The sequence below is a fragment of the Stegostoma tigrinum genome, chromosome 11 (assembly GCF_030684315.1).
Source record: "Stegostoma tigrinum isolate sSteTig4 chromosome 11, sSteTig4.hap1, whole genome shotgun sequence".
NCBI lineage: Eukaryota > Metazoa > Chordata > Chondrichthyes > Orectolobiformes > Stegostomatidae > Stegostoma > Stegostoma tigrinum.
The window spans coordinates 26,547,410-26,567,608 of record NC_081364.1 but is presented as its reverse complement, the minus strand read 5'-3'; the positions used below and the strand labels follow the sequence as shown (position 1 = coordinate 26,567,608).

The 20,199-nt window shown below is 40.3% G+C and overlaps 1 protein-coding gene across 3 annotated transcripts in view; it reads right to left on the bottom strand.

Annotated features, from left to right (window-relative positions):
- The window catches only part of fbln2 (fibulin 2), a 187,020-nt gene that overhangs the window by 69,047 nt on the left and 97,774 nt on the right, over positions 1–20,199 (bottom strand). For all 3 annotated transcript variants that reach the window (XM_059649858.1, XM_059649859.1, XM_059649857.1), the window contains 3 exons: positions 15,552–15,651; positions 7,364–7,493; positions 4,036–4,234 (listed from right to left, as the gene is read on the bottom strand). In XM_059649858.1, coding sequence (XP_059505841.1) covers positions 4,036–4,234; positions 7,364–7,493; positions 15,552–15,651 — 429 coding nt within the window. The remainder of the gene's footprint in view (positions 1–4,035; positions 4,235–7,363; positions 7,494–15,551; positions 15,652–20,199) is intronic.

Sequence of the window (20,199 nt, the reverse complement as noted above, 5' to 3'; positions counted from 1 at the left end):
TGTTGTACTATATTCCAAAGACTCGCAGACCTCTGAGGGTAAATTACTGCATAACAATGAAAGCCTTTATGGCTCCTTTCCACCACTTCAGGGTATAAACATGAGTCAATCAGTCTGAATATCACCGCACATACTGTTCTTTACCCCAGCGTATGTCGGAATGAGCTTTTCATAATGGTGAGCTTTCACACAGTAATGCAATTATGTTGTCTCAAATTATCAAAACTAACTTAAATAAGCTAGGATAATCATGAAGCGCAAAAACAGAAAGCATAACAGGATTCGCTTTCATATTGAGGAGGAGGGCAGATGAATTAGGCAGTCTTGAACACTTAGCTCTAATGAGAAACAATAACCATTTTGATAGCAGAGCCTCATGAATAACATTTGTAAAGTAGCAGTGCTAGGGTTTGCTGGGCTGAAGGATCAGGGGAAGAGGAGGCTGATGTGGGATTGGGGAGGACACATGGTAAACACAGTAGCTGGAAAAATACAGTAGTTATACCTTCAAAAGGCATGAGGGAATCTTGAGGGTGTTTTTTGCCACTGAATGCCTAGCAGCGCGTGGGAAGGCTTTTGGGAATGCACGTTACTCTTGGCCCCACACAGCAAAAAATGTGTGACAATTCTTCATTTTGGGAGCTTGGCTGCAGGGTCCAGAAAATATCAGGTTTGGCAGCTCTATGAAGGTAAAGGTAAAGTTGCCACAAACCCAGACGGCAATAGGATTCTCGCTCATTCAAGTGACACAACTGGTGGTAGTTTAACCTGAGGGTCACCATGGCTCAGTAAGGGGACATCGTGCCTCCCTCTTACTTAGGAGGAAGTTTCCTGTTTAATTCAGGGCAGCAGACTGGCTCTCAAAGCTGGGGGTCTGAGGCCATCAGCTTCCAAGAAGCAGCCCTCTGCCATGATTAGTAAATAACTGAAAAGATCCTGGAGACACCTCAACAACGTATTCTAAAATTTAATCTCATGATGAAAATTGCAAGGCCACAACTTCTGAGGGTGGTGTGATCGCACTACAGGGTGAGATCTGACTCCACCTGTGCCCAAGCAGTGACAAAGTCAGTCTGTAAGTCTGCCTGGAGCTCTGCTACCACAGCCTATCACTGACTCCCATCATGTCTGGAAACTGGAGGCTGATTGGATCTCAGACTGCCTCCATTAACTATCTGGAACAAGGTTTGTTTGGAACCGAATTGGCTGGCAATGGAACTGGAATTCCAATTCCAATTGGAACTAAGTCTTAAAACAAGCTTTCCCAAAATACCAGCAGTGCTTTGTCATCTTCCCTGAAAATCCTGCCCAAATCTCCCTATTTAACTTATATGTTTCTCTGTTATTGCAAAATCAGGGAAAGGTCCAGCAATCCATAATCCCTCTGCTGAGTTTAAGGTAAATCAAGCAGGTTTCATTGCACATCTGTCCTTTTTGTCCATAACCCTCATCCTCAGGTACCGTTCCAACTCCCTGCTAAATCAGGCCTATCACTCTTCCAAGCAGGACATTCCATATGCTAACAGCTTTATATAGACAGAGTCACAGAGGTTTACAGAAACGAAAGAGGCTATTTGGCCCAAAATTAGACAAAAGCAACTCCCTAGTTAATCTTATCCAGCACCTTATCCATTGCCTTGTCATCGTGTGTGCAGATCTAAATACTTCTTAAATGTTATGAAGGTTTGTGCCTCGACAACAGCTTCTGAATGACTGAACTTTTCTTTACATCTTCTCTAGATGTTCCGCCCCTCATCTTAAGTCAATGTCCCATGGTTATTCATCCTCCACCAAGAGGCAAAGTTTCTTCCTGTCAAGCTTCCCATGGTTTTATACATCTCAATCATGTCCCCTCTCAATCTCTAAGGAAAACGACTCCAATCTCTCTTCCACCATGGTTCAACGCTAACATTATCAATTTTGAACAGGTTTAATTTAAATATTGGCTTAATAGATGACAAGAAAAGCCTCAAGTGGTGGTTTTCAACAACAGTCTACAAGTTATGAAGCCTGAAGACACTATAGGGCTGATAGGTGAAAGTTTATGATGGTGCATGAGGAGTTTTCGTCTTGGGAGCTGAATAGATTCTACATCAGCAGCACCCCCAAAGAATGAAACTATTGAAATTCACATATCACTTTGAAGTTGTCAGCCTGTTGAACATGTTCCAAAAGCTGTAGGTGCCAAACACCTAGGTATGTATGCATTCTGCATTATTCATCCTTTTCACATTGAATGGTATGAACAGAATCTTGGAGTCAGGTTTTGGTATTGAAAAATCGTTCTTTCATTGATGGGATATGGGTGTCACTGGCTGAGATGGAATTTATTGCCCACTTTGTCCCCTGTTGGCCTTGAGAAGATGATAGTGGGCTTCCACCCTGCTTGTCGCAGTCTTTTGGGTATTGGGGCATGCACAGAGCTGTTAGGAAAAGAGTTTCAGGGTTGTGATCCAGCAACAATGATGGAACAGTGATATATTTCCAAGTCAGGCTGCTGTGTCACTTGGAAGGGAACTTGTAACTAATGATGTTCCCATGAATTTGTTATCCTCTTCATTCTAAATGGTAGAAATCATACTTTTGGAAGATGCTCCTGAAGCCTTGTTATGTGACTGTAATGCATCTTACAGATGATACACACTGCTGCTGCTATGTCACTGCAGTAAAGAGAGTGAATGCTGAAGAGACAAATGGATTGCTAATCAAGTGGGCTGTCTTATCCTGGATGGTGTCAAGATTTTTGAGTATTACCAAAGTTGCACACTATAGGCAAGCAAAGATTAATCCATAAAACTCCTGACCTCTGCCTTGAATGTGATAAATTAACATTAGGAAGACAAGTAAAGAGTCAAACATTGCCTTGATGTCAAGGGCAGTCAGTCTCACCTCACTTCTAGAGTTTAGCTCTTTTGTTCTTGTTTGGACAAGAAGGATATAATGAAGTCAGGAGCCAAGAGGTTCTGATGGAATACAAGCGGCGCATCAGTTAACGGTTATTTCTTTACAAGTGCGGCTTAATAGCACTATCAATTAGCCATTCCACCATTTTGTTTCACCTCATACACACCCCTTTCCTACACACTTATGAAAAAAAACACTGATTTATAAAGCCCAATCAAAGTTTTAAAATCTGTTCAAATGGTTAATTTCTTATAAACTAAACAAATGTCTATTCAGATCACGTGAAAAGAAAACCAATCTTTCAACGGATTTTTGTTTCAACTATCAGACAAACTATGATCTCAGAAAATCTGCTGGGATTGTTACATTTGAAACTCAGGCAAGCATTCATAAGGCCATAATGATATTCCTGGAAAAATGGCAACAGGCAGTTCTATTGAAACTGCATGGACACATGCTACATTCTTTACTAACATAACCTTATTGATCAAAGCCGTTCACAGAGGCATTTTTAAAAAAAAAACTCCTACTTATAGCTACAGCCCCTTTTATTAGAATTTCAAAAATAGGGCATTTTTAAAAAATACTTCAGTTCATGGCTGTTAGATAGAGGTTACCCACTCTAAAAGAATGTTTAAATCTAATCCACAAATTTGTGAATCCCGTGCTGGATTTTAAAACTCCTGTCAAAAGGGGTGTGTTAGTATTTGGTATTGAGTTCAAATGTATCTGCTAAATTCATGATTTCTTGGTGATTCCCTCTTACCCTCTTACTGTAACCAGTGAAAATTTTGGAACTGTCAGAAATAGAGGTGGGACTTCCATATCAAGTGCCACCCAGCTGGCACCCATATCTTATTTTGGTGTGTATCCTGGATCGCTTTTAAAAACCTGACTGAAACGGTAGTTCAGCCTGGCAAATGGGCACACAATTTCATTGTTGGATTTCCAAGCAACTGCTGCCTACTTGTTTAAGTGAGAAAGAAGCAGCTGATAGCCTGATGTTTTCCCCACGTTCTTTGTCGTCCATGACTTATCCTTTTTGTCATGGATGGCATTTAATATTTGAAGGTGATATTTTACTTAGTTAGCTCCCTTCAGGAGAAACCCAAATGCAAAACTACATCGCACCTTGGTCAGGAACAAGAGCTGAGTCCGGCAGAGGCTTTGGTTTGAGCCATCTTCTTACTGGCAGGTGAGTAATATCTTCAGCTCCTTCACAACAACTTAAAAATGCCTGACTACAAGGATAGCCTAGGCTTGGCTTTTCTTCACATATTCCATACTGGTTCCGGAAGGTAATTCCTAATGTACAGCAGTCACAGCATTTCTGTAAGGAGAATTGGAGAAAAACAAAACAGATAAAAATAAATTGCTCCACTACCATACTGATATTTGGTAGAGAAATCTATTATTGCACACTTCTACGAAAGTGGGCATTCACCTAAAACAGGCAGGAGGCAACAATGAGGTACTATCCCTATTGTAGGATCCCACAGAAAAGTTTCAATGTGAATTAGACAAATTAAGCATGGTGTATGCAAAACTCCAGCTGTTTAGACTCAGAGTCATACAGCGCAGAAACAAACCCTTCAGTACAATGCCAACTAACTTTTCCAAACTAAACTAGTTTCACTTACCTGTATTTGGCCAACATCCCTCTAAACTTTTCTTATTCATGTACTTGTCCAAATATCTTTTCAATATACCTGCATCTATCATCTATGTGATTCCATTCGCTGCCCATAGGCCAGGGGTTCCCAAATGTTTATCCCACCGGGGTACCTTACTCCACATAACACCAGTGAGAAGTGTATGAGTCAGAGGAGGACCTGTAGGGCTGGGGGAACAGAGGGAGTTACGAGGAGATTTCCTTCTTATAACATAGCATAGCAACTGACTAGGCATCAGTAAGCAGAGGGAGATAACAGTGACAGTTTGCAAAACCTGCAAGGATTATAAGTTGTCTCTCAGTTGTTCCCTTGATCAGAGCTTCACAGCAGCCAGTATCAACTTGGAGCTTGTGGCCCCAAAATTTCAGTTCACAACCAATGACCTTTACTTGAGGAAGCCTTGTTCTAATCTCAAACAAAATCAATAACAGAAATTTCTGGAAAATCTCAGCAGGGCTGGCAGCATCCGTCTAGAGGAGTCAGAGTTAATATTTCGGGTCCAGGGACACTTCTTTAGAATATGTCCTAGTCTATTTAGTCTAGTCCTCCTTGCATAGGCCAAGCCCAAATATGGTGCATTTTCACCCTCATTAATACTCTGACGACTTCTTTAATAAGGAACATTTCCTGGATAACTCATTTTGTTGAACATTTAGTTCTGCAGCTATGACAAAAAAATCCTGCAGGCATTATAATATCAAGTGGTTGTTTTAAAAATATACAATTTGAATGCATTGTGTGTAAAAAAATTGATTTCACCTCAGAATTAGGGGAGTGGGATGGGAAGATATACACACAGGAGACTAACCATTCAAAGCATAGGTGCCCAGAGCACAATTTCATTATTCAAATTCAATCCTTTATTCATTCACAATGAGAGCATCACTGTCTTTGCAGTATTTATTGTTGAGGCAGCATTTATTGCCCATCCCTAATTGCCTAGAGGGCAGTTTAAGAGTCATTGCTGTGGGTCAAGAATCACATACAGGCCAGACCAGGTAAGGATGGCATTTTCCTTCCCTAAAGGACATTAGTGAGCCACATGGGCTTTTCCCCAACAATCAACAATGGATTCACGGTCATCATTAGACTCTTAATTCCAGGTATTTATTGAATTCAAATTCCACCATCTGCTGTGGCAGGATTTGAACCTGGGTCCCCAGAATATTATCTGGATCAACAGTCCAGTGATAATACCACAAGGCCATCGCCTCCCCTCAATGACACTGGTGACATTTACATCCTTAAATTGCATCAATTTGAGATGAAAATTTAGGAATTTAGCAAGAAAGCCTCCGGCATCTTAACCTCCTTCAGAAGAAGGAAGGTGTTAAATAAAAAGGCTCTAAATGTTTCACTAAGTTGACAAGTGCATTAAGACAAATATTATATCATCTTAAAAACATTGTTATTTTATAGATGATTCATGACTATGACGTTGGCTTTTAGAAGCTTTGCTTTATCGAAATCAAAATCATAATCTAACAAAAGCAAATTTTAAGCAATAAAACTTTATACTAAAGTATCAAGCATGTCTTAATTTTCAAGGTGATTCAAGATGATCCTGTGTACTCACCAATGTTAAAATTCCAGGATAACTCAGAAAACAAATCAGTGATTAGACTGTAAGTCAAATGTCTCAGTCCCAGCCTCACATCCCTCTACGTTCAAATTTCTGGCTTTCTGACTGAGCTGCCCAGTCTAATTTTAATCTGTGCTGAATAATAATCAGCGTAACTTGCTGATCGGGAGAAACAAGTGAGTTTTGTTTCATCAGTCTAGATGGATCCACAGTGAAATCTCAGTACTGGAAAAAAATGGCATCTGCATCCAGTGCAGCTTTGTCCTATTCAAACTGAGCAAAATATTTGTGATGGATGGAACTGTAAAAAGTTATTTAATTGTTCAACAAACGTAATAAGTTATTGCAAATTTGTTCATATGTACAATGTAAACAGGTCAGTTTAAAAAAGTTTACAGCTGGTATGCTTTTTTCAAATAAGACAAGGAGACCATTCAGCTCATTGATTCTGTCTCCCCACATAAACAGATCAGGGCTGAAATTAACTGTATCTGCCTGTCATGCTTCTATAATCCCGTACCCTTGCATAATAAAAACTCAGATTGCTAGATTTTGAGATTTACAATTGAGTCCTAGCCTCAACAGCTTTCCAGGTGAAAGAAATAGCGATTTTCATTACTGGTTGTGTACAATGGTGTTTTCTGACTTCACCCTGAACAGTTCAGCTCTAATCTCAAGGCTGTGTCCTCTATTAACTTGCATTTGAATTGTTAATATTATGTCAACCAAAATAACCAAAAATTACTTACAGTTCTGTAAAATCACTTTTTGCTGGATATGGCATCCCATGTCGCAACTAGCGTGTTTGGGTGTACCTTTAACAGCTGAGTTTTGTTAATACCAAACTGCAACTGCATCATTGTACAACTGCCCTCTAGGTGTTTATTTGGACTTTAAATACAAGCATTTCTGCTGAAATTGTTCATTTGAAAGCACTCAGCAAATGAAAGATTTCTAAAATGGTCTGCCTCATGTAGCAGTTTGCAACAGTGAATAAACCTCGAGTATTTTATGAGCTGTAAAGTACTTCAGTATGCCCTGAGAGGTACTTTATAGATAAATCGTTTGTGTTTCCTCCTTTCGAACAAACAACTCATTTAATGGAATTGGGGCTTTTAAGTACCATATCATAACCCACCTTTTATAAGGAAAATTAATGGTTTGAATACTTTGTGAGGAACATAATGTACCATGAAATACTTGCCTTATATATGTCTGCTCCACAAGCATCATGTGGATTTACATAGCAGTCTTCATTTTCTTTTGCAAAGTTCATACCAATTAAGCAGCTGTGTTCCTCCATATATGAGATGCAGCATTGTTTTTGTGCGATTCTATTGCGAAACATGACATCTTACAGTCAGACAATGCTTTGATGAAATTAGTGACTTTATAAAACAGGTCATGGACCTAAACACATCAATTTTGAAATCTTAGAAGAAGATAGCTCAAATTGACAGTAAAGTGAGATATCAGCATTCTGTAGCAAACTTTGACCCACCAGTTAGAGTAGAACAAGAGGCAGATGGGCTCGTATGTTGACACTGTGGGCCAGCATGTGAATTTGCCAGCACCATCCTGCCCTCAAACCATTTTCATGAAGGCCAGATCCAGGGCAGAATGACAACTTGTTGAGCTAATTATCAGGACAATGATCAGAGACTGACTGGAGTTTTCCAGTTGGCCTGTAGGTCCAAATGCAGTTGGGTACATGTGGAATATCTCATGGCATCACAAGTGCCAGGGGTGCTGTTTTACTATTGCGTCTCCCTTTCATAACTTAAAATATCAATACAGAAAGAGAAACTGCTGGAAATATTCAGCAGGTTTGGCAGCATCTGCTGAGGGAAAACAGCTACACTTCAGTTCAGCAGTTCTGACGGGAGGTCACTGACCTGAAACGTTAACTCTGTTTCTCTCTCTGGAAATACTGTCAGACGTGAAAAACACTTCCAGCACAGTCTATTTGTAAATCAGATTTATAGCACCCTGAGTATTTTGTTTTAGTACTAATACTATGTCTGATTAATTTACTGTGAGTCATATTTGCAATATGGTAAATATGTAGCAGAGCGTTTGCCAAGAAAACATGGCACACACACACATTCACAATGCATCAAGTTAATCAGAAAGCTTACTGATTTTGTAAAGAGATGAATTACCAAGAGAACATTTTTAAAGGTGCAATTCAAGCTTCAAAATATCCAACCAGGATAGTCAGGTTGTTACTTCAGACTATTTAATTGCCTCAGAAAGGATTGCATTCAATTTTAATATTCATTCCCATGACTTAATTCTCACACACTGTCAGAATGTATATCAAGATAAAATATAATGCTGCATGTTCACTACTCATTGAGGGAATTTGAAGCAATTCTAAATAAGTGCACAAAAATAGTGACTATTTCAACTCTTTTCAATTTCAATCAGGGCAGACTTTCAGGAAATTCTAAGCTAAAATGGAAATCAGGATCCATAACACAGAATGATGACATATGTTACCGAGATAGTAAGAACTGCCGATGCTGGAGAATCTGAGATAACAAGGGTAAGCTGGAGGAACACAGCAGGCCAAGCAGCATCAGAGGAGCAGGAAAGCTGATGTTTCGGGTCGAGATCCTTTTTCTTTGAGGAATACAATAGTGTAAAGGTAATCCAGAAATCTAGATCAGTAGTTTGGACACTGTAGCAATTAGAACCATGGGGATCTCATTGACTATGAGATGTTTGATTGGGATTGTTAACCTTGGCAAATCAGGAAGCCTTGGCTGACCAATATATACAGGAGGATTCAGATTCTCCTCAGCTCCAGGTTTGACTCTGAACTGGCTGGCCACAGCCATTATACTGAGCACATGTTAGGTTAAAAGGTGACTTTGTGATGGGTTTTATGGACTAGGCTAGACCCCCCCTCAAAATATTTTAAGAAGGTAACCTAGACACTAACTTTTTCTTATTTTAAAGGCAGACGTGAGGTGGGTGTTCCAGGTGTCACACAACAGGTCAAACTACTTGGTTTTAAACAAAATGAAATTTATTTAAACACAAACAAAAGAAAGCAGAATTTAGAGTAACTTAACTATTGGAAAACCTAACCGACCACTTTCCCAGGCAGCAAATTCCAAATCCTAAAACTCTCCGAGTGGCCACACCATGAATTATACTCTTCTGAGAAGCCATCACTTTATGCCATGAACTGCTACTGTGCTTTGCCTCAAGCAGTGTATTTGTAACTGATGTGACAATGCTTATGTTATTTCCCTAAAGTAAGAACTAAATAATGGGTAACATGATACTAAAAGATTTAACAGACATTTATCACAGCTCCTGATATATACAAACAGTACAGTCTTCGATGTCTGGGCTAATATTAAGCTGTTCAGTTGCAATTAGCATATCATAGAGTCATACAGCATGGAAACAGGCCCTTTGGCCTAACCTGTCCATGCCTAACATAATTCCAACCCAAACTAGTCCCAACTGCCTGCTCCTGGTCCATATATCTCCAAATATTTCCCATTCATGTATGTAATGAAGTGTCTGTTAAACATTGTAACTGTGCTGTCATCCAACACTTCCTCAGGAAGTTCATTCCACATGCGACCCACCTTCTCTGAAAAACATTAGTCCTTCACGTCTTTTTTTTTAATATCAGTCCCAGTTAAGAGGGACGTTAAGTCTTTTATGCTCACAGGTCACATGCTGTGATAAATTAGTGATGTCATGAACATGTCTCTTAAAGGCATACTGCATACTAATCGTGAGCAATAATACAACATTCATAAATGTCCCTGGTGCAAACGAAATCATCCATGACAATATCTGTATGGATGAAAACCACACAATCCTTGTGGATATGTAGTCATGTCTTCATAGTGAGGCTACCCTCTATAGTGTTGTGAGGCACTAGCAAAATGCTAAAATCAGACAGATTTCAAAGAAATCTAGCAAAGCTGGGTATCCATGAGGTGCTGCAGGCCATCAGCAGCAGTACAGTAGCATTAAACCACAGCCTGTACCTTCATGACATGACATGTTGCCCATTGTACTATTACCATCAAGCTAGGAGATCAACCCTGGATCAGTGAAGAATGTAGAATGTCATGACATGACATGTCAGGACCAGCAACAGGCATAGCTAAACATGAAGTGTCAACCTCATGAAGCTAGAACACAAGACAACTTGCACATTAAATTAATGGAAGTTGTATGGATTTGACATGATTAATTGACACTGTATCCCAAAAGAAAAATGCAGTGGTTCAAGACAGTAACTCACTGTCAGCTTCTCCGGGACATTCAGGGGTAGGTATTAAATACAAGCCTAGCCAGTGAGATCTCCATAATATGAATGAATAAAAAGAAATCTGTTACACTCCAATTCAGGGTTCACAGGACTTCTAATTTTGTGTCATCTGCAGGTTTTGAAATTATACCCAGTAGCATGCCAATGTTCCTGTTTGTTCTTATTATGTCAAGAAGAGGGGACTGTGTTTTGAATGTTTAATTACATGGCAAATCAGCCAGCATTCAATTTAGCCAGCAGGCCAGTATTCAAACAAGATGCTCTGTTTAATATAGCTTGCTGGATGAAAGAGTAAACCACTTTGAAAATTCTGGCTTCTGCCCAAATTTTAATTTGCTTTTCAATGAAATGTATCTTTGAGAATGTGATGGAATATCACTAATGAATCAATTATTATTTCCTTGGTATTAATGCTAATGGCAGCTTCACTCCCAGGCTTTTAAATGTCACCTGTTAATCAGTCATAATTATTTAACAGTTAAGTCTGTAGTTCTTAATGTGATTGTCTTTTCAAGAAATATTGTAAATAATCTATTTAGAGCACATTCACAAACTCACTGCACTGGGGAAAAGGAAAAGTTTTTTTTAAACTGACCAGTGAATCAACTTGACATCAACTGCAGTCTCCCAGCCTGCCTCGAAGCCCTACAATTTGCCTGTCAATGTAATAGGTCCACAGTGGATGCCATATCCCTAGCCCTGAGCTCATCCCTTGAACATCTGGACAACAAAGAATCTATGCCAGACTCCTCCTCATTGATTACAGCTCCATCTTCAACACCATTATCCCTTTCAGACTGATCTCAAAACTGCATGACCTTGGTCTCAGCACCGCCTTCTACAATTGGATCCTTAGCTTTCTGACCCATAGGCCACAATCAGCTAGGATAGGTAACTGTGTCTCCTCCACCATAACACTCAACACTGGAGCCTCCCAAGGATGCATCCTCAGCCCCCTACTGTACTCCCTGTACACCCACAACTGTGCTGTTACCTTCTGAATGAGGGCCAACTACAAGTTCGCTGACACCACCATCATAGTGGGATGGATATCTAACAATGACAAGTCAAAATACAGAAGGGAGATACAGGACTTGGTGATGTGGCGCAATGAAAACAATCTGTCTCTCAATGTAAGCAAAACTAAAGAACTGATCATAACCCTCAGAAAGAAAGGAGGAGAACACACCCCTAGCTACATCAATGGAACTAAGGGTGACAGGGTGGCAAGCATCAAGTTCCACGGAGTGACAATAACCAACAACTGTCCTGGACTTCTCTTGTAGATGCCACTGTCAAGGTGGTACAACAATGCCTGTTCTTCCTCAGGCAGCTCAGGAAATTTGGCGTCTCCATAAGGACCCTCACTAACTTCTATAGAATCACCACTGAAAACAATGTCTGGGTGCATTATATGGCAGCTGCCCTGCGCAGGACTATGAGTAATGACAGAAAGTGACATGGACAGCCCAGGACATCTCGAAGCCAACCTTCAATCCATGGACTCCATTTCCATGGCTCACTGCTGCAGAAAGGCCACCAACATCAAAGACCCAACGCACCCCAGTAATGCTCTCCTACAACCTCTTACATCAGGCAGAAGATACAGAAGCTTGAACAGATGCACTAGCAGGTTCAGGAAAAGCTTCTTTCCAGCTGTTATTAGATTGATAAATGGACTGTCCAGCCTCAAATAATTCTGATCTTGCTATTGTTGATCTTGCTTCATGCACGCCCTGCACAATGTAACCTATATGCCTCTGTCTAAGTCTTTTTGATCTGCACATTGTTGCTTACTATGATCTGCCTGTACTGCTCGTAAACAAAGCAGTTCACTGTACTTCAGTACACCTGACAATAAATCAATCAATTTTTGCCCTAACGGAATTGAAAACTATTGAATGAGGAGAATTAAACACTTTTCCAGTATTATTGCTCAGTGTCAACATTAGGCACTGTCATTTGACGTGTCACACAGGCAGCCACACACTGTTATTTTTTGTATGCTGTATTATCGATAAACTTTAACTTTGCTACCTGCCTAAAAAAAATGTTTCTGGGATATAGATGACCTTTTGTATCCTGCCCCAAAAGTGTACTTTAGCTCAGCTTCCAGGTTAAAACAAATGCTGTTCCCCGGATGTAGGGAACTGTCCCAAGGCATTATCTGTTGGCTCCTTCCCAATAACCCTGGTAAAGTGCAGAAGACTGCAACCTTGGGAAATTTATTGTGAGGAAACATTTCTAGAAAAACAATTGGTATGTCGTATATCCATCTGCCGGCGCTTTTCCATGACGGAGACTGGGGAGCCCTCTCATCCTATTGGTTGCCCTGTTATCCATCAATATTCTTGACTTGATATTGAGCAGCTACACACTTTGCCTTGATTCAATGATTGTCCATCTATAGCCTGCTACTTTTATTAGCAGACAGCAATCTATGCTATTTCATTATAAGGTATGCCCTTTGTTTTTCCTGGCAAATCATTCACAATTCACAGTATTTTAAAGTGTGGACATGTACTATTTTTGTCCAGCTGAATAAATACCTAATTCTGGGCTGAGATCTTTCCTTCTTCTGTCCCAGCGATACTGCTACTTTCAATAATGGAGATGTCTTCAGTGTAAAGGAAAGGGTTTATCTTCATAAGAGTCTCTTTGTAAGGTTTGACCAGAGGTCATTTTAAACAATGTTACGGGTTTACATGCCTGTTGCAGGGACATTGATAAGGATAAGGTCAGTAGGTTACTTCTCATATCCCACCACCTGAAATCCTTTACCCAGAGCATGTTCTATTCCTAGACTACTCACAGGGCTTCTAAGTGATGCTCAACATGGAAATGTTATATGAAGTTAATTTTAAGGAGTCCTGTTGCATACCCAATTTAATGCATACCGCTAGGTGTGGGGAGGGGGAGATAGGGTTGTTGAAAACTGGGGGGCATAGATTAAGGTGAGAGGAGAAAATTTTAAAAAGGATCAGAGAGGTAACCTTTTCACGCAGAGGGTAGTGTGCAAATGGAACGCACTGCCAGATGAAGTAGTGGAGGCAGGTACAATTACAACATTTAAAAGACGTATTGATGGATATATGAACAGGAAGGGCTTAGAGGGTTATGGATCAAATGCCAGCAACCGGTACAATGTCTGACAGGGATGTTTGATCAGTGTGGATGAGTTGAACCAAAGGTGTCTGTTTCTGGGCAGTATGATCCAATGGCTCTATCCTACCAATAGACCAGGTTAAATATTGGAATGTTAACAGACAAACTTGAGATGATTGATGAAAAGTATCATTCTGTGAGTAACGTTCTTTCAATCTGAAAATCACCAGCCAGGCACTGTTAAAGAGGATTCTGCAGGGTTAATCTGGTCTGAGGTTGCAATTGTTTACAATCAGGTAGATCACTTCAGTGGTCATTAAAGCACAGATAAAATGTCAGGGACTAGAGTCAAATGCAAGTCAGATCCAGATCTTGTTCCCTGGAGAACATTAATGAACCAAGACAATCCCAAACTTTCAAAGCATATTTCTTTGATTCTAACTCCAAATTACCTGGTCAATTGGTCAATTTTACAACTTGGGCTCAACATTTGGGTTGCTAGTTTAGAAGTATAACTATAAAGCTATCATAGTCTAATACCAGCTATTCTCCTTACTGAAATTCCAAGCTATATTGTCAAACTTGTACTAAGTTGTGGTGAACTGTGGTCAAGTCTACACTTTGACCATTCTCGTTAGGAACAAGACTGAGATTCTATATCTCATTTTGAATTGGAACTTTTCTAGTGGAAGACTAAGGATTTCTGCTTAATTTGCACTATGTGCAAGCACAAACCCCTGAAGAATAATGTGCTGACACAGCACACCATTTTTGAATTAAAACATGCTTATCAGGGGAGTTACATGATAAGTTATTGAACACATATACAGCATGCTTTAGTTAATGAAAAGATTTATCATTTATATTGTTCACAGAAGGGAAAAATAACCAGCTATTTAACATAATTTGTACAATCCAGAGCCCACTTACCTGCATAATAAAATGTGAGGCTGGATGAACACAGCAGGCCAAGCAGCATCTCAGGAGCACAAAAACTGACGTTTCGGGCCTAGACCCTTCATCAGAGAGGGGGATGGGGGGAGGGAACTGGAATAAATAGGGAGAGAGGGGGAGGCGGACCGAAGATGGAGAGTAAAGAAGATAGGTGGAGAGGGTGGAGGTGGGGAGGTAGGGAGGGGATAGGTCAGTCCGGGGAAGACGGACAGGTCAAGGAGGTGGGATGAGGTTAGTAGGTAGCTGGGGGTGCGGCTTGGGGTGGGAGGAAGGGATGGGTGAGAGGAAGAACCGGTTAGGGAGGCAGAGACAGGTTGGACTGGTTTTGGGATGCAGTGGGTGGGGGGGAAGAGCTGGGCTGGTTGTGTGGTGCAGTGGGGGGAGGGGATGAACTGGGCTGGTTTAGGGATGCAGTGGGGGAAGGGGAGATTTTGAAACTGGCGAAGTCCACTTTGATACCATATGGCTGCAGGGTTCCCAGGCGGAATATGAGTTGCTGTTCCTGCAACCTTCGGGTGGCATCATTGTGGCAGTGCAGGAGGCCCATGATGGACATGTCATCAAGAGAATGGGAGGGGGAGTGGAAATGGTTTGCGACTGGGAGGTGCAGTTGTTTGTTGCGAACTGAGCGGAGGTGTTCTGCAAAGCGGTCCCCAAGCCTCCGCTTGGTTTCCCCAATGTAGAGAAAGCCGCACCGGGTACAGTGGATGCAGTATACCACATTGGCAGATGTGCAGGTGAACCTCTGCTTAATGTGGAATGTCATCTTGGGGCCTGGGATGGGGGTGAGGGAGGAGGTGTGAGGACAAGTGTAGCATTTCCTGCGGTTGCAGGGGAAGGTGCCGGGTGTGGTGGGGTTGGAGGGCAGTGTGGAACGAACAAGGGAGTCACGGAGAGAGTGGTCTCTCCGGAAAGCAGACAGGGGTGGGGATGGAAAAATGTCTTGGGTGGTGGGGTCGGATTGTAAATGGCGGAAGTGTCGGAGGATAATGCGTTGTATCCGGAGGTTGGTAGGGTGGTGTGTTACCTGCAGGTAGCAGAGTCCAAACTTTCCAGTGGAATATCAAAGCACTGGCCATTGTTTGCAGCCCATTGTTGCCCAGCAGCACAGCAACTTTCAATCGCATCTGCAGAAACAAAAGACAACAGTAGTTTTTTTAAGGAAGCTTATTATAATCTATAGAACAATATAATGTAACAACTGGAAGTGGATATCAAGCCCAGAGAGAATTATTTGTAATCTAAAAAAAATCAAAGAACTGCCAATTCTGGAAATCTGAAATAAAAGCAGGAATTGCTGGAAATTTTCAGCAGGTCTGGCAGCATTTATGGACAGAAATTCTCCTAGGCTGGTCTTTATCCATTCATTTGTCTGTCCGACTGCTTTTCTCTCTCTTTGGGCTCTATCTCCACCCATCATTGAATTCTTCCCTCCTCCCTGCTGCCGTATCTTCTATATAATAACCATCCTTTTCCTAGCTACCATCAGTTCTGAAGAAGGGTCATTTGACACAAAACACCAACTCTGATTTCTCTCCACGGATGCTGACATACCTGCTGAACTTTTCCAGCAATTTCTGATTTCATTTCATTATATGTAAGCTGTTGAGTTGTCGGATTCTTTTGGTTTGCCATAGAGCATATACTATTCCCTGGCTGAACGATTGTCATAGATCATGGTAACAGCTCAGATATTTCAGTAGCAATGTCAAAGAAGTGCAAGCTCGTCTCTTAATATCCTTTTGCTTCTTTTCTCCTAGTCTCTAGAGGGATAAGAGTGACCTCTCTTGTGTAATATTGAAATATTTCACACTACAACTTTGATTGTTATAGAGGTGGAATTAGGGTTGGGGTTGAAAGGGTGTGTTGGTGTATTGGAGCCCACGAGCAGGAAGTGCCCACCTGGAAAATTCAGGAAGGGTGTTGCTTCTGCCATTCTTAACACCAGCATTTGGTTCCCATTCAGCACCCAGAAGGAATTAACACACCTGGGTAGGCAAGAGCATGAGCTTACACATTGGAAGCCATAGCCGAGGGCCAGCTTGAGCTGAATCACCTACAATATTATTACAGCAGTTTATTGAGCATGTATACAGCATGTTTTAGTTATTAAAAGTATTTGTCACTTATATCATTCATAGAAGAAAGAAAAACAGCTAATATAGTTAGTACAATCCAGTACAATTTGATGGTGGGGGGGAGGGGTCGTTCAATTGCAGAAATTGGACCCCATACCTCACCCATCCTTGCCTGTCAAGGATGTACTTCAAAACTGAGACCATTGTGTCTAAGAACTCGGTATTGCTACATTATTACTTTTTAAATTGAAGTCAATTCTGGTGTCATGCCACTTGACTTTTGAGAACTTGGAATTCACATTGCCACAAAACTCCCAGGTTGTATAGACAATGTTCACACTTGTACCTAACATTACTTCAGATCAATACTGAAGTAATGGATGATGATGGTTTGATGACACTGAAAAGCAATTCACCTGCAGGTGGAGTTTTTTTTAGTAAGTCTTATTTGCTTTCTAATAATACAGCAGCCATTTCTGTTTCAGGCATTTCATTGTATCAGTATACTCACTATTCAGACTTAGTGCATATGAGTTTCTGTATAGCCTTCTATAAATCGTAAGAATGGCCATGAATTTATGACTTTATAAATGTGAACAATATTTATGAATATTATAAATATTATTCAAGTTTTTAAAAATAATTTATGCGACCCAAAAGCATCAACCATTGCTTTTGGGAGTAAGAGGTTTCAACAAGAAAAAAAGTCTCAAACGTCAACTTTCTAGTAAGGTAAGCTTCTATAATCCGTCCTAAACATTGAACTGTTCCAAACAGGGGAAGAGTTTTATTAAAGTTATCTTCGCCTTTGCTTCAGGCCTCACTTTTCACTCAGCAGCCATGAGATACATCTCAAGGAGTAACATATCTCCCTTATATAGTGAAAGCAAGACAACGATGTTCCATCTATAAGCCAAACTATGAGTGCCAAATTCATGTATCAACACCAAAGCCAAAGTTGTAAACCCACACTGCTGAATGGAAAATAATTATTCTTGTTTGTTAGTCTACTTTGAAATGAAATGGAATAAATTGGTCCAGAATGCTACTTCTATCAGAACCATGCATTCACACATAGTTCTTCAAGAACAATGCAAAAATACTTTACAGTTCACAGCACTTGAAAGGAAACAGAAAACTCAAGTAGATTTTACAGTTTTGAAACAGTTATTTCTCTTTTTTTTATTGAGCAATTAATAGTCAACTGGCATGCAAAAGATATGCTTTTAAGCCATTTCCTGCACCCTTGTCTCAATACTTTTGTGGAAAAAGCAACAGCTTCCAACACTGTGTATTCATTGCTTCCAATTATTTCATCTTCATGCTCATGTACAAAATCACAATGCACTCATGATGGACTTAAATACAGAATCACTCATGACTGCTAAACAGAAGAAACCCACAAAAAAGAAAAAGGAGATCAGAAGGATCCATATCTGGTGATACACGGCTCTTCATACTGAAATGTTCTAAAATAATACTCACCTATTACTACGCCTGTATGCTGAAAGAACTGAACCACTTGTGGTTATTGTTGGGGAGCAATCTAACTTGCAGCAGAGCATGATATAACTCTGAGAGCAAAAACTGTGGTTCGTAACATATGTACCTGTGCTACAAATCTTCACTGCTAATGTGAAATAATTTTGCAAAAGAAAAATTAACTTCATTTTACTATGAACTAAAGAAAGGGACTTAAAATTTCAACAGTGTAAATCATTCCGGAGCAATGATCTCATTGCCAATTCTAGTGTATTATACTGGAACAATAAAGTGCCTTTTGCCAATTTATTCCCTCAGCTGATGTCAAAAAATATTTTTTTTTATATAGGGAATTTAAAAGTTTGGTTCTCCAAAAGCAATCAGTTGCAGGTTTATTTTGACAAGATGACATAAAATAAAACAATAAAATTTTATAACAGCTGAGAGCATCTTAGAATATAATGCAGATTCCCATACCTTGCAGCTGACCTCTGTAACTTTTCCTCCCAGCTAGCCTAGGTAGCCAGCCAGTAGGAATGAGCAAATGCTCTTGACCCTAAGAGTCAAATGTAATAGTTGACGTTGAGCAGAAGTTGCCTGGTTCTGGGTTTCCTCAAAATGCCTGAAATTTCTGGACTAGAATATTTTTATTCAATTTTGGGCAATATTGTGACTCAGTGGTTAGCACTACTATTTCACAGTGTTAGGGAGCTGGGTTCGATTCCAGCCTTGGCCAACTCTCTGTGTGGGTTTCCTCTGGATGCTCTGGTTTCCTCCCACAGTCCGACAATGTGCAGATTAGGTGGATTGGCCGTGCTAAATTTCCCCATATAGTCCAGGCACATGAAGTATGGGTAAATGCAGGGTTACAGGGATAGGATAGTGGGGTGAGACTGGGTGGGATGCTCTTCAGTTGGTCAGTGTGGGATTTGAATGACCTGCTTCCACACTGTAGGGATTCTGTGATTAGTCAAGATTAAATCTGAAGCTGGGCTGAAGGGCAACGTTTTAAATTTCTTGATCACCAGCATCTCCAGTCTGTGTTTGGTTTCTTGTCACAGGAAGGGAATTAAAATTACATGCACTATCAAGCGCTCAGATGTAAACATGATGCCAGTTAAACTTCCTCACTGTTGCTTGGATACTGCATTCTTGTGCCATTCTCTCGCTCATCTAAGGAAGCTCAACAGTGGCAGATTACTGAACTACACTGATTGTCTGAACTTATGCTATCTTTCATTCCTGCATTTATGGAGCATTTACATTGATGAGCATTTGAAATGTTGAGGTACATTCACAAATGCCGGAGATCCAACTGTCAGTCACATTCAGGAGAAGCAGCAAAAAGGATGAATTCTGAAGTTTAGGGCCCTCGCTCTGAGCCAAACTGTTTTTAAACACAGCACTCTGATGAGAATGCAAGGTCAATTCTACACTTCAATACTACTTATTCCATTAGGCTGAGGTCTATCTTTCTTCAAATATCTTCCGAGCGCAAATGCAAACATATACATCAATTAACATGGCATAATGTTACAACCAGGTGAGGAAGTTATAACCAGCACTTTTTTTTTAATCCCTTTTTTGTCAGTCACAAAATTTTATGTTTTATTTTTAGCACACAGCTGTCACATTTCAATTAAAATGTAGTTAACAAGATCACAATGAGTGAAAGAAAGATGAATTTTATTATTGCTAGCCCCAAAAGAAAATGATAAAAATGTGATATCAAAAGCACACACAAACACAGGTTTAAAAAAAACTTGCAAATAAATGCAGGCAGGAAGATAAAGTCAATTGCAGCAAATTCTCTTTCAGTCCTTTCATTATAAGAATATTATGAGTGCTCAGTTTCTAGCTGTTTCCCCGTTTCTTCAGTAATAATAACATTTGCAGATCTTGAGGCGTCAGTGAATGGTCATTTTTCAAAGTGGCTTTTTCACCAGGCACTGACTTTTGAGATTGAGGAAGACAGATAGACAAAGTACCTTCCACTTTTGGCTTACAAATCTTTCCTTTTCTTGACTCTGCCCAGTTGCTTAGAACCATCTGTTAATAAAAGTCAGTGTGTATATTCCTGGGGCTGCTCATTGTATTAACTGGCAGGTGAGCCTT